The sequence below is a fragment of the Sorghum bicolor genome, chromosome 4 (assembly GCF_000003195.3).
Source record: "Sorghum bicolor cultivar BTx623 chromosome 4, Sorghum_bicolor_NCBIv3, whole genome shotgun sequence".
Taxonomy (NCBI): Eukaryota; Viridiplantae; Streptophyta; class Magnoliopsida; order Poales; family Poaceae; genus Sorghum; species Sorghum bicolor.
The window spans coordinates 593323-618786 of NC_012873.2; the positions used below are offsets into that span (position 1 = coordinate 593323).

A 25464-nucleotide genomic window follows, 5' to 3' on the forward strand; every position below is an offset into this window, starting at 1 on the left:
ATGCAACAATGCAGATAGGTCAAACAGTTAGGCAATGCTTTTGGATTTACCATGGAATGAGCTTATCTGCCTTTTGTTGTATGTCACCCTAGGATACGATTATAGGACGGACCGACTGGTCTACTTGTGTATACCAATAATTACAGCAGCCTTGGATTTCTGCTGGGTTTCCCATGTTTTGCTGGATCGTCATGAGTAAACTGTGGTAATTTTTGTAGATTTTGCAAGCGAGGGAAGTTAAAGATAAGGCCAGCAAGATAGAGAAACAATTCGGATATGATTTTTTCTTTGCAAATGAGTCTGATTCAGAGAGTATGTTGGCTATGGCCTTTAAGCAAGTTGTAATTCAGCGGCTCTCAAACTTTCGTCTTGAGGTCTTCTCCCCAGGTTCAGTGAGACACTTCCAAGATTTTGGCAAACCCCAAAAGGTGCAAACTCACAAGGTTTACAAATTTTTTATTTTTCTGCTTCGTTTACTTCTTGCTAATTTGTTAATGCACACCAGGGGTCTTTGGATTGTAGTATCAGCTCATCAAATGGAAAGCTTCTGTCTTCTCTCGCTGAAGCCATTTTCTACTGTGTCATTGAGGATGCCAGAAAAAATCACCTTGGGGGCGTAGGCAGTTTGTTTCAGAAGCGACAGCTCGACTACTCAATGGATTCCTCGGTTTGTATACACAGAATTTCTGAGGCAGAAGTAGTGAAAAATGCTAAGAGGTGTCTGGAGACCATTAGTCTAATTAAGTCTTCTCACAAAGTACACGAAACAAAGAATGGATGGTGGCCACCTCCACATTATGAAACTTTGGTGAAGATTGGGGGTCCTGAGTTAGTGCTTTGGGCCAATGAGTACATTCCTACCTATAAGCTGCAAATTAATGCCAACGCATTGGAGAATTCTAACCATGAAGGTCTTTTCGAGTTAGAAAGTAATAGGTGGGAAGTTCTCTTATCCCACTCCCAACTGGTACACTGATATTCCTTCCCTATCTTCTGTTAAACTTATTTGTTTTCTAGAATATGGTCTTCTTAACTTGTTTCTGTGCATTTCCGCCACTTGTAGGTGGAACTAGGGAACATTCTAGACATGTACTTTGAAGATCAATTCACATTACCAGGCAAAACATTCCATCCTCATTGGAATTCAGATCCGTCAAAGATTAAAAAGAACAATGTATGCTGATACTTTCCTGGTCAAAATTTACTCAGTTCAAATATATATTACCAAACTCTTCATGTTTTTTGGTTTTTTGCAGGGCTATTTGAACAATCTTTTCACTTTCTTGGCTGGGAGCTGTATTTTTCTTTTTGTCACTGGCTTTGCTCGGTTATGCTGGCCTCGATCTTTTAGAGACAAAATGCTATTCAATGAAATTTCAAATGTCTCATCATCTCAGAACTATTGTTCTGATATAAAGTCTCTTGATAACAGTGAGGTACTTAGTTATCTAGTTCTTGTGGATCTGTTGTTTGTCCTAGAAAGTTGATGCTCATTTTAGTTTTGGATTGCCTTTTGTGATACACCATAAACATTTCACATAAAATCAACATTACAGTAATATTTCAAGTAATTACCTGAAGGGAAGTTCCTCATGCCATTTTAGATAGTTTAATTTTTGCTTAATTGCTTATACATACTTGTCACAGTGACCAAAGAACTTGGGAATATTCTGTCAGGCTGCATCTCATCTGTTTCTGCCCCCTTGAAAATTACTACAGGATGTGACCATTTATAAAGATTAAACAAGTTAAGAGTTCAAGCCAAGCTTGTTTGATGTGTCTAAGGAAGACTGGAATACTGAATTAATATGCTTGCCTGCATAACTGGATCGTAGAATAACTACTCTATCCATTATTTATGTGTGCTGCATAATTTGTCTGATTTACTCTTCTTCAAATACAAGCTTATTGCACGTCTCTTGTTAAGAAAATGAAAGACTCATATGGCTGCCCTGGTGAGGTAATGGTTGATGCACACATTGGAGCTTGGGTTGGAGAACTGCCTAATTGCTTCAAGGAAATCAATAGCGAGGATACTGCTGCTTCTGGCTATTTTCAGCATCCTGACACTCTTAGCCAAGAAAATCAATCCCAGTCTGTGCCAATTAATATTAAGATGTCCAATTTGGATCAAAATGATAGAACCCAGGAAACTCTGCAGAATATTGCTAGTTTTCATGTACCTCGTGTGACTTATAAAAGGGAGTTGTCTTTGTAGTATATGCCTTTTTGTATTGATTATGTATCTAATGATTCTAATGTCTATGGTCACCTCTGTTTCTAGCAAATGTCTATCATATAACATTTGTTCATAGATCATGATATACCTGCTAAATTAGAACCCACCTTTTAGTTGCCATCTAGTAAAGTATTGCAGTGTTTGCTAAGTATTCCTCTAAGCTGGGTTGCTCAAGGCATCCAGTGCTAGTTCTGCATTGCGTTTTAAATTTTATTTTAGAAAAAAAAAATCTCTGCGTTAGAATTTATGTAACTTTGTTTCATTCTCATGAGGTCATCAGCTCACACTTATACCCCAACACTTGATTCACGTATTTTTAGGTGGTCATATCGGTAGAAGGTAAAGTAGTGGGATTTCAGCCAACTAACCGCCCAGCTGTGAACCATTGGGCAACAAACCCACTAGCAACACTTCTGTATCAGGGGCGGTCACTTTCTCCAGGTACAATAAGAGCAATGGGCTTTTTTTATATGTATGGGCACTGAATATCAAATTTATCTTTTAAAATGGACTTTGTCAGGTATTCTAGAACCAAGGCTTAAAATTTCTCGTCCAGCTAAGGTTGCCCCGATCGAATTATTGATGTCAGTAAATGAAGATTCCTTTTTTTGCTTTGGCAAGGCCTGTTCAAGACCCATGGTAGCCGAGGTGCTATATCACATTTTATTTCTCCTCTTCTTGCTTTATATCGAGCTGTTTCCTTTCCTAAATCTGATTTCTATTAATTAACGTTACTCCCTACTAATGCAAAATCTTTTAGTTGTCAACTTCTCATAGATTTTACAGTTTTACTCTGTATGATACTTGTCTTTTGTGATCCCTTGATCTTAGTTTGCCTATTATCATATTATGTTGCCTTCTATATAGAATCGACATGCTTTGCTGTTAGATGATGTTATGCGGCATTCCTTAGTTCTGCATAATGTTATTGATCAATCACACTTTGGAAGTACATAGAGAAGTATTGTTAAAAACACATTTGATGATCGTTGCCTCTACTGATGGTTCCATGTATGGTTGTGAACTAGTCTACTAATATATTTTCCCCTTAATTTCAAGCACTAGGCATTTAAATGGGGAAAAAAATCAACAGATTTATCTACAGACTACAGCAGGTCAGCAGTCGTAGACATTTTCTTTTCCATGATGCTCTAGCATCTTGAAACTTAGTGAAGTTTCTGTATTGGTACTACAATAATAGATCCATCATTCAGAAAAGTAAATCCTTTTACTGCTCTTCCTCACTCAAAGATTAAGTAATATGATGTCAAGGTCTGCCTAAATAACACTGAATTAGTATGCATATGGAATCTTAACACTTGTGTGAACACTGCGTATATGTTTTGTCTAATACTTTCGAAATGGATTTTGTAAGACAAGGGCTTAAAGTTTCTCGTCCAGCTAAGATTGTTCTGCTTGAACTATTGATGTCTCTAAATCCAGATTATTTTTTAGTTTTGGTGAGACCAATTCAAGGCTCACGCTAGCAGAGGTTCTCTATCATATTTTGCCTCTCCTTCATTCGCTATCTGTCTAGCTATTATTTTCCTACTTTTCCCACTATTTTCACTATTAGTGCTACATATACAAAAGACTGATGTCACCCAATTTAATTTGTCGTATCCTGTTGCCTCTATACTTTGCAGATGCATGAACTTTTCGAATAGAACCCTAAGATGAACTTATTACCGATTCAAGGAATGGTATGAATTAATATGATTAAGGAGTTAACACTAATTTATAAACAATTAGACTTCCCCAAAAGCTGCTTTTGGGCTTGTGCCCTCCTAGGATGCACATGAAACAAGTGCACGGTTGACAACTTGAGCAGCTTTAACTGACATTTGGTACTGAAAAACTATTACTTATGTGCTGTCGCTGCACAAGGAGTCAAGGACCCTTCACTCATGGAGTCCCTGTTGGTGATTCAAGAATGGGGTTCAGCTTTAACAGCCATATGGAAATGCATATGGGTTCATGGGATTAATGGATTTTGTGCATACGGAAGTCTCAGTAGTCTGCAATATTCAGCTCCTTGAGCTCCGATTACATAGGTATTACACCTCAAGATCAATTCATGTCACATAGTTATTCAGCATCACTTGTTCATTTTTATATTTCATATGACATAATTGGCCTCTGTTGCAGATATCTAGCAACATCATTATCTGACCACATGGTAAAGATTTGGAATGTCGATCAACGGCTTCATTGCTTCAAGTTGGAAATAATTTTAGTCGGTAATTTTCTCAGCCTTTTCTCTCAAAGCATTCAATAAAATGGTTGTGAAAATCTCCAGGTGAGATGCTGAAATAAGCGAGCACCCAAATTGTCAGGTCATCATTATTGGGATCTGGGACCGTGTTTCTCACTTCTCAGTAGACTGCTCATTTGATAAGTGGTAAGCAGTAACTGTACAGATGATGCTGTTGTTTGTAATTCACAAGTTACTGAGCAAATTGTTTTTGGCCTGCAGCTTCCTATGATTGTACTGCAAGATTGTGAACAATTCCAAAGTGCCAGGACCAAGCCGGCTAAGACAGCCAGGAAGAGGATGTCTGAAGGTTATCCGACAATAGGCGTGGGCGGTTCGGCAAGTGGCTGATGGGCCAGCGTTTGTAATCCTAGATGATTAGTTTGATGCTTTGGGCTTTAGTAGCATGGGCCGGTGTAAGTCGGTGGCTGGGCGATCTGGTATCGAATAACTCAATCCTGAACTCTGGACTCCTCATTCTTCTGAACTATCCTGTTGTTGTTCTTGCTTCCGCCACAAATCCTCTGCTGTTTTCTACCCCAAACTCCATTCCAATCCACCAGAACGTGACACAAAAGTGTGAGAATAAATAAATAGTGATAGCAGGGCCTGAACATGATTTAGGGAAATGAATGCAGTTATTAAGAGGAAAAACATGGTCATAGCAGAGTAGGGAAACAGCAATCAAAAGGGGAAAAAAAAGAAAGATGGGAAAACAAGATTGTCAACAACTTTGAGCTGCTGCAGTGCGCGTTGCAGCGATGGTTTATTTTCCCAACCACTGAGCTTGACCTCTTTAAGTTGTCGATGCCGACAATTCTCCTCTCCTTGTCAGAGAACTCCAAGGAGCTGGTCAAATCTGCCGCCAGGGTGTCAACCTGTTCCCTGATGCCGACGAACTGATCATCGGCACGGCGGAGGGCGTCCGCAGACACAGACGCCGCCGAGACCGGCCGGCCGGCCGGGGCGAACCACGGAGACCGCCCGGTCGAAACACGGCGGTGGTAGAGGCGAGCTCACGCTAGGTGTCCTCGGCGTCGTAGCCATGAGATAAAAGATCAATTAGGGATATTTCGGTTGGTCATGGGTCACACACAACCTTCACTAGAGCCTTTTGTCGAGCCCCTAATTTAGGGTCATTCTGTGAAACAATAATGCTGACACAATCTCTTTTCTAAATCCTTTTGACATCATTTTTTGTTGTAATTCTCTGTTTTGGTAATTGTCCCTGTAACATGCTTCTGTCTAGAATCTTTCGGTTCTGAAAAAGGTAATCTATCCAAGATGGGGGTATTAGTCGGATCCTACTTTCAGAGATTGGTGTCGCATCAAGTGGCAAGCAATTTGTGGTGCAGAGACTAGCTGAACTATGGCCTTGTTTAGTTTCCAAAAAAAAAAATTCAAGATATTCCATCGCATCGAATCATACGGCACATGCATGGAGCATTAAATATAGATGAAAACAAAAACTAATTGTATAGTTTGTCTGTAAATCGCGAGATGAATCTTTTGAACTATAATTAGTCTATGATTGGATAATATTTGTCAAATAAAAACGAAAGTGCTACTGAACAAGTGCTTACTGGTCTAGGCCCTGTTTAGATTGGAGATGAAAAATTTTTGGGTGTCACATCGGATGTGTCGGAAGTATATCGGGAGGGGTTTTTAGAAACTAATAAAAAAAATAAACTACATAGCTCATCACGAAACTGCAAGACAAATTTATTAAGCATAATTAATCTATCATTAGCACATGTGAGTTACTGTAGCACTTAAGGGCTAAGGCTAATCATAGAGTAACTAGGCTTAAAAGATTCGTCTCACGTTTTTCAATCAAATGTGTAATTAGTTTATTTTTTTTATGTACATTTAATGTTCATGCATATGTCCAAAGATTCGATGGGATGGACCAAAAATTTTTAGGTGGGAAACTAAACTGAGCCTAAAGCATTTTCGGTATCCTATGAGCATGTAGCCTGTGCTGACGGTCAGTCCATGTTTTAAACAACTGCTAGTTTGTTTATAACAGGTTTATTTGCATTGGGGGATACGCGCTACGGTATGCATACTTTTATGCACGATGCAATCTAATTTGCCAGTGACAAACCATTGGAAAAGAATACAAGATACTCTCGAAGATATTTTTTCTCTTTTTTAAAAAAAGAAACATGAACGAGCAAGGAATATGCGGTAGAGATGCTCTAATAGCTCGATCCCCTAGGGATGGGGATGGATCACTACTAAGGTTGGAGGTTGGCAACGGTGCTCCAAATAAATACCCATAGTTTTTCTCTAGTATAACTAAATAAATAAAAAGAAATTCTTGGAAAACATATCGGATGCCAATTGCCTTTACTGATAGGTCCGTATAAGGATCGGACAAGTAAACTATTGGTGTCACAGGGTTTGCTAATCTGAAATTAAACTACAAATCCAAATACAACTTCTGGCTGTGCAGACAGGTATGCGGTATATTGTATGAAAAGCTATATGGACATCCACACATACTGTATTTCAAGATACACATGTTTGCATTATTCTCACATACGATTAAAGAAGAGTCACAGAATAAATAGTGAAGAGGAAGATACAAGCACTACAATCCAAACAGAATTGTTCTCATGGCATCAAATGTAATCATAGCTACAAAGTATCACAATTCTCATCTCATGGCTAGCTAAAAAAGCTAATTATTAGGCAGCAGTGATCCGATCCGTTAGTGGTCTGGTGGTTTGATCAATCTTTTATAATGGCATACGGGTAACAAGCTCCCGATCCGAAAGAGGCTCTCCGTATAGGGCACAAAGTTGAAGCTCCAGAGGTTCTTCCATTTCCGCGTTCGACGACCCTGGTACCTCATTCGATCCATCTCACACACGGTGCTCAGCTTAGAGGTTGCCAGATCATATTCGTAGAGAATGAAATCACTCCACAGCAGAATTCGGGTGCCACCAGCAACAAGAGCCATCAGGCGGCAGAGACGATGCGGCGGGAGCCCGAGAGGGATGGAGTAGCGCAGCTCCCACTGGGCATAGCCCATGGCGAGATAATTGTCGTCGTTGTGCACTGGCATCATCCATATGGTCACCGACGGCACATCACTAGTGCGGGTCGTGAGGCACAGCTCCCCCTGGCCGTGCAGTGCATCCAACATGAAGTCATCACAAATGCGCATTGACCCCGGCAGGGGGATGATATTGAATCCCTCAAGCTCTAGGGTAAGGCGGAGAAGACCCCCCGCACTTGACTGACAGTACTGAGCCGTGTCAACACGCCAGAAAATGAACCCTTTCAGTGTCACACCAGTCTGCCATCTCAGCAGAGGGCGCGGCGGATCTTCCCTCGTCTCTGTCCAGGCCTCGTCGTCGTCGCCACTGCCCAAAGTGAACATCGAATCTTCCATCGTCTCCGTCCAGGTCCAGGCCTCGTTGTTGCCACCGTCCAAAGTGAGGAATTCCATCCCCATTGGAACTTTCTTATAGTCATTGAACCTTGGATAGGGGTTAACAGGTCGGTAGAAGGCCTGGAAGACCTTGTACTTGCCAGTGCGTGGATCCAAGCCAAGACCAACACAATGGCAGGTTCTTGGGGCGTGTCGCAGGTTGTTGCGGTGGCTTTTCGGCAGCGTGATTGCGTCCCCGGTGGCCGGGTTCAAGAGGTAGAGCTCCTTTTCGGTGGGAGCGAGAACCAGGCCGTCACAGTGGGCAAAGAAGCCCACCCGGTTGGACTTGGAGCCCAACTCCTTGACATGCATCAACCTAGCTGTCTGCTGCTGGCCATGGCCATTATTGTCGGAGTCGGAGTCGGAGGCACTTTGCTGCCACTGCCATTGGTAGCGATAGAAGCTAATTTGCTTGGAGAAGGTGGTCGGCCAGCCGCGCTCCTTCACATCCTCCTGTGGGATGACATGGTCCCGGGTTACCGGGGTGACGAGGAAGGACGGCTCTTGCTCCCATCTCATGGCTGACCACCGTAGGTGAGCACTCACGAACAAGGGGTCATTCACGATGGCTCGCCAAGCCTTGCACACGGCTCTGCACCGCAAGAGAGACTTGACAGGCAGCCACACCAGGATCGCCACAACTATCTCGTCTGACAGATAAGGAATAGGTGCTTGTGGTGCGCTCGCCTTCCTCTTCCTTGTCTGTATGGCCATATCGTCCAAGCAGCCAAAAAAAAAACATTAATAGTGAGGACCAACATAGCCACATAGGGGGTGTACACATATAATACATATAGTCATAATAATGTTCTACTCGGAGTAGGATACAATCTCGTATTCGACTCGGACCATTGAAAGCCCCCTTTTTTCCTTAACCAAACGTATCACAGATTCATAATCCTATTAAAGAACCCTTTTTATTATAATACATATAATAATTGTTGTATATATAATTACTAAAGCAATAATATCTCTTTTTTGTATATACTTATTTAATTAAAAAGAAAAAAGAAAAAACATCTGGATAGATGAACAGATCTGTGATACTCGGAATGAAATCGACTTACGTCATCACCAAAGGCAAAACCTTTCGCCACAGTGATGCAGCACTGGATGCATGCTTCAACATCAGATGTGGCAGAAATCCCGCGACGATGTCGTCGACGAGAGCGCGCTCCGTCGAGTGGAACAAGCTCAGGCATCGGGGTGCCTGCCAGAGTTGGCCTTCGTCAGCAGGCGCAACGGATCCAGTGACCTGTGCCCGCCCACAGGTGGAGCGCCGTGGACGACGGAGGGGCGGCACGCCCTACTTTTCGGCCACCTCCTCCAGCCGCCTGGTCCACAGCTGGGCCGGGACGGGTTCGCCGGACCTGATCCGGCCGCGGGACGGCCAGTCGTTCCCTGGATCTAGCCAGTGTACCCCACCAGTCGCCACCGGCGCTTCCCACCTAGATGAAGCGGCGCGCTCTAACAGCAGCCCGCCGGCTGCCGGACTCCACCATAGCAGAGGAAGAAGGGCGAGACCGGGGAAGGGCAGTAGATGAGGAAAAAATTTGGGGGCTGGTGGCTTCGGAGGGCGGAGGCGGAGGGCGAGCGAGTGGAGGGGCTTCAGCTCAACTCAACATCACGGCCCTGAAAACCTACCGCACATTCGGCCTACCTTGTGCTCTTTTGCAGAAAAACGCTCAAGCCACAGTTTCTATTTATAGCTCCTTAAATCTCCTCCCTACCTGACTTTGACGATAAGGCCCTACCTAAAATTTTTTCGTCCATCTCATCGAATCTTTGGACACATGCATGGAACATTAAATATACATAAAAAAATAAACTAATTACACAGTTTGATTGAAAAACGTGAGACGAATCTTTTAAAGCCTGGTTACTCCATGATTAGCCTTAAGTGCACAGTAACTCACATGTGCTAATGATAGATTAAGGGTCCCTTTGGTTGGGCTTTTGAACCTGCTTTTGCTTTTGTAAAAGCCAAAAGCCAACCAAAGGGCCCAAAAGCCACAAGTGCTTTTGCCCAAAAGCAGCTTTTCTCGTAGTACAAATCCAAAAGCACCTCACCCCCTCCTTTCACTGACTTTTGGGATCCGTTCAGTTTTTTTTCCAAAAGCCACAAGTGACCAACGAAATGACTTTTGGGTTTCTCAAAGCCCACATCCCACAGCAGCTTTTCAAAAGCTCAAAGCTCACAGTAGCTTTTCCAAAAGTCACAGTCCAACCAAACACACCCTAATTATGCTTAATAGATTTGTCTTGTAGTTTCCTGATGAGCTATGTAATTTGTTTTTTTATTAGTTTCTAAAAACCTCTCCCGACATCCTTCCGACATATCCGATGTGACACGCAAAAAATTTTCATCTCCAATCTAAACAGGGCCTAATAAAAAAGTTGGGCCAGATCTCTGTATTATGACGGCCTTTCAAGCAGTTTCGTCCACTTAGCCTTCCCCAACGCGACAGCGTGGAGTGCTGCTCCGGACTCCACGTCTACATTGAACTTGCAAGTTAGGCCGATTGGAGATAAAAAAATTTTATGTGTCACATTGAATATGTCGGAAGGATATTGGAAGGGGTTTTAGAAACTAATAAAAAAATAAATTACATAGTTTGGTTGAAAATTACGAGAGGTACTAAGGCCCTATTTAGTTACTCACCCAAAAATTTTGCATCCATCCCATCGAATCTTTGAACACATACATGGAACATTAAATGTAGATAAAAAATAAACTAATTACACAGTTTGGTTGAAAACTACGAGACGAATCTTTTAAGCATAGTTACTCCATGATTAGCCTTAAGTGCTACAGTAACCCACATGTGCTAATGATAGATTAATTATATTTAATAGATTTGTCTTGTAGTTTCCTGACGAGCTATGTAATTTGTTTTTTTATTAGTTTCTAAAAATCCTTTCCGACATCGTTCCGACACATCCGATGTGACACCCAAAAAATTTTCATTCTCAATCTAAACAGAGCCTAAACAGGGTCTTACTAAGGTTGGTGGTCTCGCAGAGGCGCAGAGTCTCTTGCAGAAGCTCCCATAGCCTCAAAAGTACTACTTCTTGCGGAGAGCTTTGGGTACGGAGAAAAGCAAAAAGGCTGCAGCATGGTAAGCTTTTAGCTCTGCAGGAGCAGTAGAGACATCAAAACCGTGATAACTGAATTGCTGCTTCGTTTCATCTCTTGCGTTGCAAAATTTTTTACAAAATGTGAATAGTATCAATTTTGTTTGTATTTAACAAATGTTGTCCAATTATGGACTAACTAGGCTCAAAAGATTTGTCTCGTCAATTTCGACTAAACTGTGTAATTTGTTTTATTTTCGTTTATATTTAATACTTCATACATACGTCTAAAGAATTGATGTGATGGATAATCTGAAAAATTTTGCAAAATTTTTTGGGAACTAAACAAGGCCCGGTGGAAGGCTACTTTTATATGAGGCTATCTGCTTGTTGAGGAAGCCTTTATTGATTTCTGCCATTTGACAGCCATGATATGTGGGTCCGACCAGAGAAAATGTCCAAAATGTCCAACACACGCACATCCACGCTAGACTCGCTGGTCTCCTTGGCCCTCTCTCGCTCGCCCGCCCGCCACGCTGAGCGCACGCAACTCTTCCACCCACCTCTCTGCCTCCGCGCGCAGACTCCTTGGCCCACGCCATCTTCGCCCCATTGTCGTGGAGCCCCGTGCCCCCGTCGGTGTCATCCTGACCACTCTGTGCCTGCGCTAACCATTGTCGCTACGTGGAAGCTAAGCACGAACAGGACTCACCTTCAATGAAAAAAGAGGTCGAGGGCCAGCCGCGCGTGGTGGAGATGCCTGCTCCTCCGTCATGGGTGTGTGTGTGTGGGGCAGAACCATCCCAATTATATGGCCCACATATACCTGACGTTGTTCTTAAGACCTCTGACTACTGTACATGAGAGTCATATAACTCGGATAGTCTGTCGGGTGCCCTCGGAGGACCCCGAATCATCCACATTTTATAACTCATATAGAATCAACATGGAGTTACCACAACATTACAACATTTGTTACAAAAATAGCTTACATCGGAGTACGAAAGATTTATAACTTAATTTACAAAATATGATGAAATATAAACTTAACTAAGTTCCCAAAAGATGTATAGAGTAGCGGAAGCAACTTAGGTGAAGCTTCTAAGGTAGAAGAGATGGACAATTTATGTCGTGCCCACCGACATGACCTCCATTAGCAGCACAAGTCAACACCTGCAACAGAGGTTAAAGAACCCTGAGTACAGGAGTACTCAACAAGACTTATCCGGCGGAAAAGAGAAGAAACTCAGGAATGTAGATTTAGGGTAGAGAAGGAGTGGCTGAGCAAGGAACCAAATTGTTTTGCATAAAAGCTTACTAATAGTGGATCCTTACTTTCAAAGTTTTAGTCTCAAATAGGCTACCTCGAGAGGCGGACGAGTTCGAGGATAATCTATCTAAGTTGCTTTTCATAAACGAGTCCGTGAATCACTAATCTCTATCAAGAATGTTATTCTTCAGACGACCATTGTTTTATGTCACTGTGAGTCCGGGAATTGGGATCCGAACTCCATGAGACATTTTCATCTTCTCCATTTCTTAATTTAGTTGCATGTTTAACTACGATGATGATCAATGGAATTGAGTCTCCCAATCAGGGAGCAATGACGTTTCGAACCGTTTAACAATCCAGTTGGAGTTCCTAACCACCTGACATATGTAGAACCAAATCTTGCATATGTCAACCCAAATCTGGCTTTCCCAAGATCTGACCGGGTTCGCGACACCCGAGAGCACAGTACTCCACCGTCCAACCCATTTGCCAGGAGGGTACATACTACTCTCGCCATCGCTCCACGCCCAGTGCACGAGTAGCCGCTCTCGTCGAGGAATCAGAAGACAATGCTTACCAGGGCAAGTGGCTAGTACTATAAGTCTCAACCCAGCAGGCCATCAACGGACCGGTCCTTAACCGACACAGTTGGGGACACTACTTTAAGACTCCATTCTTAAAGCAAGTCCGCCGACCGGTCTCAAGTTGAAACATCATTAACCATAAAAGTATTCCACAACAATCCTTCAAACTTTTTTATTTGAAAACCTATCTAATAAGCAGGTCTAAGCATCACTACGTAGTTTAAATAAAACAGGTACCAAGGACAAGATAACAAATATCAAAGTGGTAAATGCAACAATTAGGTTAAACCCAATTCCTGACTACGTAATGCAGCATTTTTAATTCATAAGTGATAAAATATTTAAAATATTCAAGGAAGGGTTAAATGCATTCGAGGCTTGTCTTGGTTGCAAGGATGAGTGGCTCCCTTGGAGACTCCCAAGTCTCGGTCTCAACTTCCTCGGACGGAACACTAACCTCGAGGTCCGATCCAACAGTCACACCTTCGGACATGTGCACTATACGCAACAATGATGTATGCTCATGATATGCTTATGACAAACACATGAGAAGGATTTATTGAGTACAACTTTCCTTCTCGGTACAAATGCAAGTTAAAACAATAATTAAAGATCATTTATTTCTTTAGGGTTTTTACCCAAGAGGTTGCAACATTAAGCTAATTATTACTCTTAATTTACAATTATTTTAATTAAATAATTATTAATCTTTTTTATCTTAATTAATCCTTAGTTAAGCATAAATGATGGTAATTAAACATTAATACCATACAATAATTAAATACTAAGGGTCATTAGGGTTAATGACCCTAGGTCATCACACAATCCCAAAATCACTCAAATCCTAATTTGGAAATTAAGCTAATTATCATCTAATTATTTTAAGATTGTCACTTAATTACTAATTAAGGGTATATTAATATTTTAATCAAATTCTATCCAAATGCCATAAAGCTTTTTATGAAGCTAGGAAATAATACTTAGAGCCAGGAAATAAACTCTTCTGGAACTACCTCATCTACCCCAAAACTGAGAATCCAGTTATGCAAGATACAACATGCAAGAACTAGCTTGACTTGTGACCTCAAGGGATGAAATGGCTTGTTGGTGTCAATGATGCAAAAATGATTATTCAAAGCACCAAAAGCCCTCTCAACAATTACTCTCAAACTACAATGTCTCAAATTAGACAACTCTTTTGGGTTGGTTGGGTAGTTCCTATTGCCATATTCTTTTAGATGGTACCTAGTGCCTCGATAAGGAGGGAGAAATCCAGGCCTTACAGCATATCCAGCATCTACTAAGTAGAACTTCCCTAAAATAAATATTAAAAACAATCAGGTTCATGATTATGCAACTATAAGTATTTTTTATGTGTACAATTGATCGTTACCTGGTGTAACCCTTAACCCATTATGCCTCTGCAATGCATCAACAAGAATTGTGGCATCATGTGCTGATCCCTCCCAACTAGCAAGGATATAGATAAATTTCAAGTCAAAGTTAACTGCAGCTAGCACATTTTGAGTGGGGGCATTCTTTCTACCCCTAAATGCAGCTTGCAAATTGGTTGGAACTTTAGCAAAGACATGAGTCCCATCAATGACCCCCAATACACTCCTACATGGCATTCAAAATTTCATAGTAAATTGACATGATCTAATGCAACAACAATCATAACAGCTATATGACAGGACCTTAAAGTAACCATCTATGGTTGTTGCTAATCTTTAGTGGTGTGTCATTGCTTGGAGGTCTAATCATCTCTTGTCTAAGTTCACCAATAGCATACAAGACATCTTTGAAGTGTCGGTGGACTGTCTCTATAGACCTTCTCCAGTTTTGCTTGACAACTCTAAATCGTCGGTTATGACCGACAATATGGAGAAACATTGCAACTTGCTCTTCGACACAAGAATTTATGTCCCTAAGCAAGTTACACAAACTAAAAAAGGGGGCCCTTCTCATACGAAGCATGTTCACACACTCTATGTCATTGTAGTTATAAATTAAGTTCAGCTTCCTTTGGCGCTCCTCATCCTAAACACTCATTGGACCATAACTGATCTGAGGCCGCTCACACTGAATCATTCTAAGCCTAGCAAACAGTAGGGCATACATAGCTGTGATAAGACCACCAGCACGAGCAAAAAGAATGTGTCTCTTCTCTTCCAAGTCCATCTAGAAAAATGAATGTATTTTAAGGACACATACTTAGGCTTTACCAAAACTGGACATATGCTCAAAAATAACAATGTCATGAACAGAGACTTGGACATATGCTAAGACCTAGAAAAAGGAGTCATCATAGACTTCAATATATGCAAAGATTAAGTCAGAAATCATCACTGACCTGGGCAATAGCTCAGAAAAAATATCATCATCACACACTAGGGCAATAGCTCAACAAAAATGACAACTTCATATACTCGCTCAGAATCTAAGATAGTAGGACATGCATCCGAATCCAAGAACACAAGACTCATTATCGCACGCTATAGAGTAAGAGAGAGGCGAGAGGGGGATTATAGATGTACACAATACCCACGTCAACAAGGAGGACCACCAGCCAAAGCCCAACGGTAGGTGAGGGAGGATAGATCTGCAAACACACAACCAAAGCAAAGGGGATTAACATACACAAGTTTGGATTTTTACAAAAAAAAAAGAGACCTAAGAACACGTAACCATACCACAATAACAGCCAAGAAAGCAAATCTGGTGTCCCTGCAATGAGATCGAAAGGTGACCTAGGGTTTCCAAATCAAAGAGAAAAAATAGAGAAAAAAGAGGAAAAAATTCACTTGAATGTAGAAGCGTCAGATCCACTTCACCTACAACAAATCAAGACATAGGGGAAGTGTTAATAGGGCATGAATCAAGCAAGAACGACAACGAACAAGAGGAAGAACAGATGGAGCACGGACCGGCGACACATATGGGGAGCGACAAGAAGAAAAAGAGAGGAAGGATGCGGGAAGGAAGATATATAAACGATGATTGGTGGGAACGGGGGGAGGTAACCCTAAGAATTTCGTGCTAAATCGGGGGTTCTTTAATTTGGAGCCAGGCCCGAGAGGAGGTTCTGCACGAGAAGAGCCTGGATAGGAGGAAGAGGCAGTCTACCAAACATGTGTGGGTTGCATGCCACGGGCCAGGTTCGCCCGCATGCGGGCAACCAAACACACCCTTAGACTTGGGTACTGATTATTATTCACTAAATATATGGGGAGTTTAGTTTTTTTTCCTTAAATTTTTTTGAGTTTTGGTCCATCATTTTGCATAATGAAATTAAACACTGTTTATTTTTTTTTGGTAAAAAGTGGTTATTCTCCATTTTAAATTTTGGCCTTAAGAGGCAAAAAAACTAAAAAGAGCATCAAAAAGCTCTTATAAGGACAAGAAATTCTGTATTTTGGATGGAACTAAATATGACCCTAAAAATTTTCGTATTTTGCATTTCATCACTCCAAAGTAGTTGGTATTTTACATTTTATATTTTATGGGGAACTAAACACCCCCATAGTGTCTTGTTAATCTGCACTGCATAAAAGTTGTAGGTTGAGTCATTTTAACAAGTTTTTATCAATTTTTATTAAAATTTGAAAGTTGAAACACGCGTATATATATAAATATATATATACGGCAGCGTTATTCTACACCCTAGGTGTAGAATATTATTCTACACCGCAAGCCAAATCTGAGTAGGAAAAATACTGAGCAGTACTGAAACGCGTTCAGTATCATCTAATACTACACTCAGAACCACGAAATACTGAACAATACTGAAACATGAATACTGAACGATACTGAATTTTGCTCAGTATAAGAGTTCGGTGTAGAATAGTATTCTACACCTAGGGTGTAGAATAGCACTTGTATATATATATATGGTAAATTTTTCCTACTCCCTGAGAGTAGTTACTCCCTCCCCGAAACATATACAGCGAGCGTGCAGGCTCTCTTAGCGGGTCACCAACTAGACCCGATAAACATATATACGTCCACAGCGAATCGGTATTTCATCGATTGAGATACAACATCCTGCACGCCACCTCCTGCATCTCGAAACCTCGACTCCCAGTCTCCTACCAGCCGCCGCCACCTCCTCTCATCCTTAAGGCTCCGCCGAAGCTGCGAGCGCCTCCTCCGTCGAGCGGGCCGCGCGAGCACGCCACAGTCCAAGGTCCGCGTTTGCCGAGCGGGTCTGGGCCGGAGTGCAGCGCTGCCCCGCCGCTCAAGATCCTACGCCACCTGCGTTGTCCCTGGCGTCAAGATGGCAACGGGGCTATCCCCGTCGGGTTTCAGTAGAACGTTTTCATCCCCGTCTCATGAAAATCCTCCCGTCCCCGTCCCCGTCCCCGCTCCCGGGGATAAAATCTTCCCCATCCCCGTCCCCACACGGAGATTTCAGCCCCGACGGGGACCCCGTCCCCAACTGATCCCCACAAACACAACACACTAATGTCACTAGCCATCTTTCATGCCGGCAGCAGATCCAGACGCCGCCGCCATGATAGCTGCTCCCTTGTTAAGACTGAAGGAGGAAGATCTTCACCGGCCCGTGATGCAGGATCCATTTCCAGACACCATCACTGGGAGAGCTCTTAGCGAGCTCTCAGAGCTGCAGCACGTGGAAGCTAGGGGAGGGCGGCGGGGCAGAGGCGCAGAGCTCTTAGAGCTGCGGGGGAAGGGGGAGGGCCGGAGGGGGCGGCGAGCTCTCACCTCTCTGTGCCACGGCCCACGGGGAGAGGGGGAGGCCGCGAGGGGGGGGGTGGCGGAGCTGACTCCCAGAGCCGTAGCTTCTGCGTGCGAGTGCGACGTAGGGGAAGGAAGTGCGAGCATGTGCGGTGTTGCGGCGCGTCGGGAAGTGCGGCGCCTGGAGGGTGGAGGGCTGGAGGCAAATGGAAGGTGTAGAGGAGCTTTAGGGTTTCACAATATATATATAAGAGTATTGAGCTGATTGGGCCTTCTATGGGCTATGGAGGTTATGGGCTGCTCGGGGACCCCAGCGGGGAACGGGGACGGGGAGGTGGGGAACGTTCCCACCCCCGCCTCACCCGACGGGGCTTACATTCAGCCTGTTAACGTCCCCGTGGAGGACAAATCTTTCCCATTTTCTTCCCCTAATGGAGGAAATCCCCGTCGGGGATCGGAAATCGGGGCCCCATTGCCATCTTGACCCTGGCGGCGACCCACCTCTCAGGATTCCATGCATCATCCCCGGCGCAAAAAGGTCGCCCACACCTCTCACCATCTGGCGCGACGCCATCCACTTCGTGGCAACGCACAACAGCGCAAGAGACAGGGGCGGCGGCATTGCCCTCACGTACACCGGCCGGCGGCGAGGTGGAGCTCCTCGTCTTCCCGGTCTTCTCCTTTCCCCTCCCCAATATCCCGTAGGCGGCGTGCGGGTGCAGGATGGAGCTCTCCGGTACGGTGAGTCCCCTTGTTTTGCATTTTTCATTGATCTGGCTACGTCGTTGTGCCTCCTTGAACGGATTGGATCGGAAGGGAGATCTAGCAGAACCTCATTGAATCAGGAGGGAGATCCAACCTGCGTTAATCTATTTCTTTTTTCGCTATGCCTCCTTGAACGGATTTCTCATTTTATGCAGGGATATGATGGATACAGATTCCACAAGGATTTTGAAGCATTTTTTTCACCACCAGTTTCAGATCGGATCAGAGATTATATATTGTGCTCCATTTATTACTCGACGAACTGTTGTAGTAAGGTACTAGAATACTACTAATTTGCTGATTCTAAACCACACGATTTCTTTGCTTTCAGGTGTGCTCTAAGAATTTTAGTATCAATTGGTACTTTTAGGACCTGTTTAGATTGGGGATGAAAATTTTTTGGGTGTCACATCGAATGTGTCGAAAGGATGTCGGAAGGGTTTTTTTTAGAACTAATAAAAAAACAAATTACATAGCTCGTTAGAAAACTGCAAGACAAATTTATTAAGCATAATTAATCTGTCATTAGCATATTTGGATTAGGCTAATCATGGAGTAACTAGGCTTAAAAGATTCGTCTCGTGATTCTCAACTAAACTGTGTAATTAGTTTATTTTTTATCTACATTTAATGTTCCATGTGTCCAAAGATTCGATGGTATGGATGAAAAATTTTTGGGTGGGGAACTAAAGTATCACTAGATACATGATCTGTACAGTATAGAAGATCCGTTTACGCATTTCAGCAGTCCTGTACGGATGTGTATGTATATGTACTCATGCTCCTGTTTTTCAATGACACGTACTGACGTACGTATAAATAATCCTGCCACGTATGCATTTATACTATCTAAATTTTGGCGTATGTATTTATACTTCATTAAAAAAAAATATGTACTCTTCTAAGAAGTATGTACAAATACTATATTCCAAAATATATGCATAAATACGCCAATCAGGCGGTTTAACTATGCACTTGTACTATCTAAATCTTGTTGTATGTATGCATACTCAATTCCAAAAAGTATATGTAAATACTCTATTTCTAAAAAGTATATATACATACTCTATTCCAAAAAGTATGTATAAATACTCTACTTCTTTCCAAAAAGTATGAATACAAGGTACTCCTTTTAAAAAATGTATACACATATACTCCTTTAAAAAAAGTATGAATATTACTCCTTTTATATAATAATAAAGTATGAATGCATACTTAAAGATAAAGTATGGATAAATTATAATGCGCAGCTCCTACACATGCAGAGACATATATACTACACCTTCCCAACGTATGTCAAAAACAAAAAATTAAACAACTAGATCTATTTTTTTGGAAAATATAAGCATGCATGCATCCGCTGATTTTTTTTCATATACATACGTACATGCACACCCCCATACTCTAAACCCGTTAGGTACAAGCCAAACCCGTTAGCTCTCCCTAATCTGGCCACGGTGCATACTCTGACTTCGGGAGTAGCTACTCCCGCGAGTATAGAAACCTCACCCTCTCTCACTCTCTATATATATATACTAGTTAGCGTGCCCGTGCGTTGCTACGGGATAACTAAACTTTTATACTTAAAAATATATGGATCGCATGATAAGATAACAATTCTGTGAAATTAAATATCAACATTAAAATGACATTTCAAAAGACAAATTTCATGACATGGTTCATTGCATCAAAGATTATATAAAAAAATGTTATTTTCACACCTAAACACATACGAAAGCAGAAGTAACAATATAACACACAGGAATAACGGTAGGCAACCCGTCTACTTATAGTTCATGAGAAGTGGAGTTAAATGAGACATTATTTACAAGGAGATATTTGAGTTAGCAGATTGATTGAATGACATATGGTTAATGGCCTCGACGACATCATCATGTCGATCCTTGTCGAATAGGGTATGCACAACAAAAAAAATCACACCTTGTTGCATTGATCTCAATCAGATTAGCGAAGACACTTGAAATAATACTCTGCACCAGGACACATAGTTCAATTAAGCCAATTACACAATGATATTTTCTACAACCACTTAAACAAACAACTTATGAATTATATGCAGACTATTTTAGAAAATAGATAAAACATTGAAATATTTAGTAAGAACATTTAGCGTTGTTGCACACATATGTGGAACTACTATAAATTTATAATAGTGAGTCCATAAAGTATTTATATTGAAGTCCAGAAGGGGAAGCATCAAGGCAAGTCATTGGGAAGTAATCAAACAGATATGACACATATATGCTGAGTGTTAACCAAATGCTAAGTACCAGCAAAAACAAAGTAAGTACTTTGGGAAGATAATTGCATAGAGCAGTGTTCACTTCCTGCAGGTTTTCCTACCTTATATGCTCCAGTGACGTGCTATAAGCTTAGCGGCAGACCACAGTACTCAAAATCTGCACTGGTGTCCATGCACTCCATCGGCTTCTCCTATGGAAGCAATAGAGGAAAAAAATAAGAGATTAATTGAGGAAGTAAGATGCATAGGCTGTTGGCATGAGGAGCCACGGTCATCATCTATCATGCGGAGTATGTCAGTAGTAGTTGCAAGATTATGAGCCCTTAGGAACCTAAAATAAGACAGAAGCATTAACTATATATGTGATGTTATGTTTTCAGTTTGTGGTATGGTCCAAAATATTCTCTAGTATATTAATAGTTACATGGGACCTCTGCAAATCTGATTGAATATGATGATATTGATATGATCTAGCTTTGTTGGTTCCTAATAATTTTTAATCTGCTTGAAAAAACATGTGGGCAAAGAGTCATCCAACTTTGCTTGCAAAAATGTATCATTCTTAATAAGAAATTAAGTACAGCAGTGAACACTTACAATTGTTTTTTCAAAAAAGAAGAAGCTAGAGTTAAGAAAAAAGAAGCTAGAATAAGCTTCCATCAGAATTTAAAGTGTAAATCATTAAAGTCCCAGTATCTCTTCCAAAACCTTTATTAGGTAGATATACAATTCCATAGTGTGTGTAAATATGCAGAGCATCCTGCATAAGTTGCATGGTACAATAGGCACATATACTTCTAAGAGCAGATACTAAGAAACTAATATCATCAATTTCAGAGATACTGCAACCTAAATAGTACTTCATTATTTATCAAAATGTTTTCATGCAGTAATGGAGCATATGAACTAATGAATCTAAGAAAAACTCGTAACATAAAGCTAATTTATCTCTCACCTTGATTCAACAGTGCCCATATGCTGGTCTGGATGCCTCTGATGGCATACGGGAATGGGCAAAGTTGCTCAACTCTGCAAATTGCAACATCACCACGCTTGGACTTCTTGCGCTCTTCGTCAAGTTCATAGTAAACCTGCAACGCAACAAAATGGTTCATATTGTCCCCAACCACTAATTTGTTTGATTTAATTCAGAAACACACATACTTACTTTTCCAGAACATAAGATAAGACGGTTGATACCCTCCTCGACTTGTTTGTGATCATTACGGTCCTTTATCAGTCACTTGAAACGTGTTCCCTGCTTATCAAATCCTAGATGGCCTTCAACATCATCAAACTCTGAAAGATTTGACTTGCAATCCTTGTGCCTAAGCAGGTTCTTAGGAGCTGTTACAATCAGTGGCTTCCGGAACTCCCTATGTATCTACAGCCCCGCACCAACAGTAGGCAACAATAGAAGGAATATAACATGTGAGCAAACTGCAAACCAAACGCTAGAATCAGAAAAACAAACTGCACAATAAGATAAGCTGACCTACCGACGCAACAAATGAAAATAATTTGCAGGAGTTGTCACATTCACAACCTGCCAGTTACACTCTTGTATCTGCTTGCGAAGTGTTGGTTCCATCTCAGGTATGACAAAAGGATTATCATCACTCATCTGCGGAAAACAATCGTTATAGCAGTCTCAAGTAAGCAGTTAAACTCAAGTTCTAGTCTCCAGACAAGCAGAAGATCTGAATCATTACCAAAAGGAAATGAATTTACTGTACACTTGCATGACATGACTATTGATTGCCACACAAAAAAGAATTGCGCGGATGCATTAAAAGTTTAATTAAAACTGCATCATTTCTTATAAAAATGGTTTCAAGAGAAGAACAAACATCTCACATTAGAGAATTTATAATACTGTAGACCCACATGGGATGAGTTTACCAAATATGATTTGTATGGATGCACAAAAATTACATGGTTTCTTTCAAAAAAAAGTTGAATAAAAAACAACTAAAATATATAGAACAAGGATGCAAAAAAAGGACTGTTCACCACTGATGTGACGGCTGAACAACAGCAATAACAAAAACATGGCTCCTGTGAATTACCTGAAGGAAGCGCTCCAAGCGGGCACTGGAATGCTCAGGACCTTGGCCATCATAACCATGAGGCAGCAGAACAACAAGGCCGGTTTGCCGCAACCATTTTGCCTCGCCGCTGCTCAAAAACTGGTCAAACATCACTTGTGCACCATTGGCAAAATCGCCAAATTGTGCTTCCTAAAGAACCAATGAGTTAGGGTTCTCCATAGAGTAACCCAATTCAAACCCAAGAACAGCTAACTCTGAAAGTGAACTGCAATACATAATATAAGGTTAAAACAACTTATCACTGAAATGATAGATAAAAGATTTGGTACATCCATAAGCAAACTTACCTGTTGCTAACAGTAAACAGCTCCTCACTTTGATTCATTGCAACATGGTCAAGTGGGCAGTACTTTGCTCCAGTTTCCTGATCATGCAGAACTGCATGCCGATGGCTGAAAGTTCCTCTTTCCACATCCTGTCCACTTAGCCTAACATGATTGCCTTCCACAATAAGTGTTGCAAAGGCCAGGGCTTCTGCAACAGCCCAATCAATTCCTTCACCACTCTCGATCATAGCTGCACGCAGGTCAAAAATCTTCTTCACTGCTGTGTGGTTTGAAGTTTTCAGGCAGTGTAGTAATTGCCTGTCCTACACGTTTCAGTATCTCGGGCTTCACCCAGCACAGAAAGCATTTTCAACATCCAATAGCTGAACAGAAGACAATAAAGTGAAATCAACAGACAGTGTTCTTACCCAGTGTTGCGAACAACTTATCGCTTCATCCTCGCCGGAACGCACGCCCACCTGGCCGGATCCCGCGCGGATCCGCTTCCTCCTCGTCGGATCCAGCAGCAGGATGGCGCTCTCGAGGACGGAGCTGTCACGGACGGAGCTCGAGGACGGTGCTCTCGAGGACGGTGTCGCACGGACGGAGCTCGGGGACGGCGCTCTCGGTCTCGCGGCGGATGGCGACCAACGCGCAGCGGCCGGTCTCGCGGCGGACGGCGCTCTCGCCGAGGCGAGGCGCGGATCGACTGCGCTGGGCGCCCGATCTCGCGGCGAACTCTCGGACGCCGAGGCACGGATCGACTGCGCTCGGACGCTGTGGAGCGGATCGACTGCACGCGGACAAGATAGGAAAGGGGGAGGGGATCGGGGAGGGGATGACGGTGTGCAGGATGTTTCCAACTATGGACGCTGCGAAGGCTCGGACGCACGGCGGGGCAGACGAAACCAAATGCCGCACGATAAAAATGTCCATCTTCTACTCTTTTTACTATTTTTATTTTATTTTATTTATTTTATTATTTATTTTATTTATTTTATTTTTAGTTGTAGGATATATATATATATATATATATATATATATATATAGTAGTAGACATAGTAATAACTCAACTCAGACAATGAATATTGAATAAAATTGATAATTATCTAATGTACGCAATAATATTAGATTTTTTTTGAAAACCCCAATAGTATTAGAATGAGAAATAAATAATGATGATTGCGAAATTAAATGGGGACACAAGCTTTGTACTATCCTCTATAGCCTTGTTTACTTCTAATTTTTTTTTGCAAAATATGAATGGTAGCACTTTTATTTGTACTAGCAAATATGCCCGTGCGTTGCAACGGAAGGTAAAAATGACCAAATATTCATGAAAACAACATAAATGGTGCATATCTTTTTATGTTTTACCATTTTATATATATATATATAACCATGATAATTTTCTTTAGTTTATTTTTTTCTTCTATTTTTTTATATGTATGAATGCTGATTATTTTCTTTTTATCGTAGAGATCGTATGGACACAATTTTTTTTGCCTTTTTTTCTTTTTTTGCCGTGACTCTTGGTTTCGGTTTTTATTTATTTATTTGTTTTTTTACAAGTATATTTATGAATCCTATTCTCCCCTAAACCACCCGGTGGCTTCCAAGGAGTGAAGCAGGTGCCACGTCACTTGAATTTTTTCCAGCCATTGGATCTTTGATCGTGTGGCCATGATTATCCGAAGTGGATTCTAATAAAAGCAGCTTCTCCGGCTCCTTCTTGATTTCCATTGGCTTCCCCTCTGGTTCTCTCAGTGCTATTCGGCTTCTCCGACGAAGCCAGCCCACCAAATATATAACTGAGCTTCAGATTCTCATTCTGGATCCTTCCAGCCAAAAAAAAGGAGTCGCACCTTCTCCGTGCTCCCGCAGACCCGCACCTCGCCCCGACGCTTCCGCCGCTCCCGACCCCCCCGCCCCCGCCGCCGCCCCCGCCCGCGCATCCCTTCCTCTTCCTCTTCCTCTCCCTCTCGATGTCGCCACGTGCCGGCCAGCGCTCGGCGTCTCTCAACGCGCAGCGCCTCAACGTGCGGCGTGCTGGTGGCGCGGTGGCACTCCCGGGCTGCAGCGCGGCACCGCCCATCCCCGGCCAGGACGCAGGGAGGGTGGGCACGGCTGCTGGCTGCCAGCGCGGCCGTCCTCTAGAGCTCCTTCCTTCCTCTCCTCCCTGTACTCCGCGTCTGCTCATGTGCTACAGTAAACCCTAACTGTCTCTGCTGCAGGTCATGTCTGCCCAGCTCTCGCTCCCGTCGGTGGACCTGTGTTCTTGTGTGGAGACTCTCGCTGGCTACAGTAGCGGCGACTGTGTGAACGACGAGGTATACTACCAGCTGGCTCTTTAGTGTCGTAGTTCACTACATGGTACTCGATTTTGTCCGCTTCCCTGCTGAGATATCAGTGCACTTGCAGAGCTACAGCTTGAGTTTTGATTGTTCTGCAAATCGTCCGTTGTCTTAGTTGGTTCATAATATTTAATTATATC

General features: G+C 42.2%; 3 protein-coding genes, 1 long non-coding RNA gene and 1 pseudogene across 5 annotated transcripts; 2 read left to right on the plus strand and 3 right to left on the minus strand.

The window, feature by feature from the left end:
• LOC110434551 lies at nt 9-5122 on the plus strand. Its single transcript, XM_021458790.1, has 12 exons — nt 9-26; nt 219-428; nt 506-967; nt 1064-1174; nt 1257-1436; nt 1898-2188; nt 2560-2680; nt 2760-2887; nt 4135-4293; nt 4388-4479; nt 4576-4640; nt 4716-5122. Exons 1-9 carry the CDS (start codon nt 9-11, stop codon nt 4276-4278), a joined length of 1665 nt encoding a protein of 554 aa, XP_021314465.1. The 3' UTR covers nt 4279-4293; nt 4388-4479; nt 4576-4640; nt 4716-5122.
• LOC110434962 (putative F-box protein At2g02030) lies at nt 6983-9619 on the minus strand. Its single transcript, XM_021460075.1, has 2 exons — nt 9003-9619; nt 6983-8637 (listed from the first exon to the last, which is right to left on the minus strand). Exons 1-2 carry the CDS (start codon nt 9135-9137, stop codon nt 7210-7212), a joined length of 1563 nt encoding a protein of 520 aa, XP_021315750.1. The 5' UTR covers nt 9138-9619; the 3' UTR covers nt 6983-7209.
• LOC110435099 lies at nt 11949-16012 on the minus strand. 2 transcript variants are annotated; one of them, XR_002452762.1, is made up of 8 exons: nt 15795-16012; nt 15672-15701; nt 15561-15594; nt 15416-15469; nt 14414-14487; nt 14261-14337; nt 14113-14182; nt 11949-12183 (listed from the first exon to the last, which is right to left on the minus strand). It is a non-coding gene; the product is annotated as an uncharacterized LOC110435099 (long non-coding RNA). The 2 variants fall into 2 exon arrangements; XR_002452761.1 differs by having other exon boundaries at nt 14261-14487.
• On the plus strand, nt 17923-19153 carry LOC110435063. Its single transcript, XM_021460383.1, has 2 exons — nt 17923-18306; nt 18486-19153. The coding sequence occupies exons 1-2, from the start codon at nt 17997-17999 to the stop codon at nt 18491-18493; spliced, it is 318 nt and encodes a 105-aa protein (XP_021316058.1). The 5' UTR covers nt 17923-17996; the 3' UTR covers nt 18494-19153.
• On the minus strand, nt 19982-23906 carry LOC8066498 (annotated as a pseudogene).

Coding starts and splice junctions, on each gene's coding strand:
- LOC110435063 (XM_021460383.1), top strand. CDS start 17,997: ATGGAGGAAATCCCCGTCGGGGATCGGAAATCGGGGCCCCATTGCCAT.
- LOC110434962 (XM_021460075.1), bottom strand. CDS start 9,137: ATGCCTGAGCTTGTTCCACTCGACGGAGCGCGCTCTCGTCGACGACAT. Junction 8,638..9,002: donor GTTTTGCCTTTGGTGATGAC/GTAAGTCGATTT, acceptor ATGGCCATACAG/ACAAGGAAGAGGAAGGCGAG.
- LOC110434551 (XM_021458790.1), top strand. Junction 1,437..1,897: donor AGTCTCTTGATAACAGTGAG/GTACTTAGTTAT, acceptor ACTCTTCTTCAA/ATACAAGCTTATTGCACGTC. Junction 2,888..4,134: donor CAAGACCCATGGTAGCCGAG/GTGCTATATCAC, acceptor CAAGGAGTCAAG/GACCCTTCACTCATGGAGTC.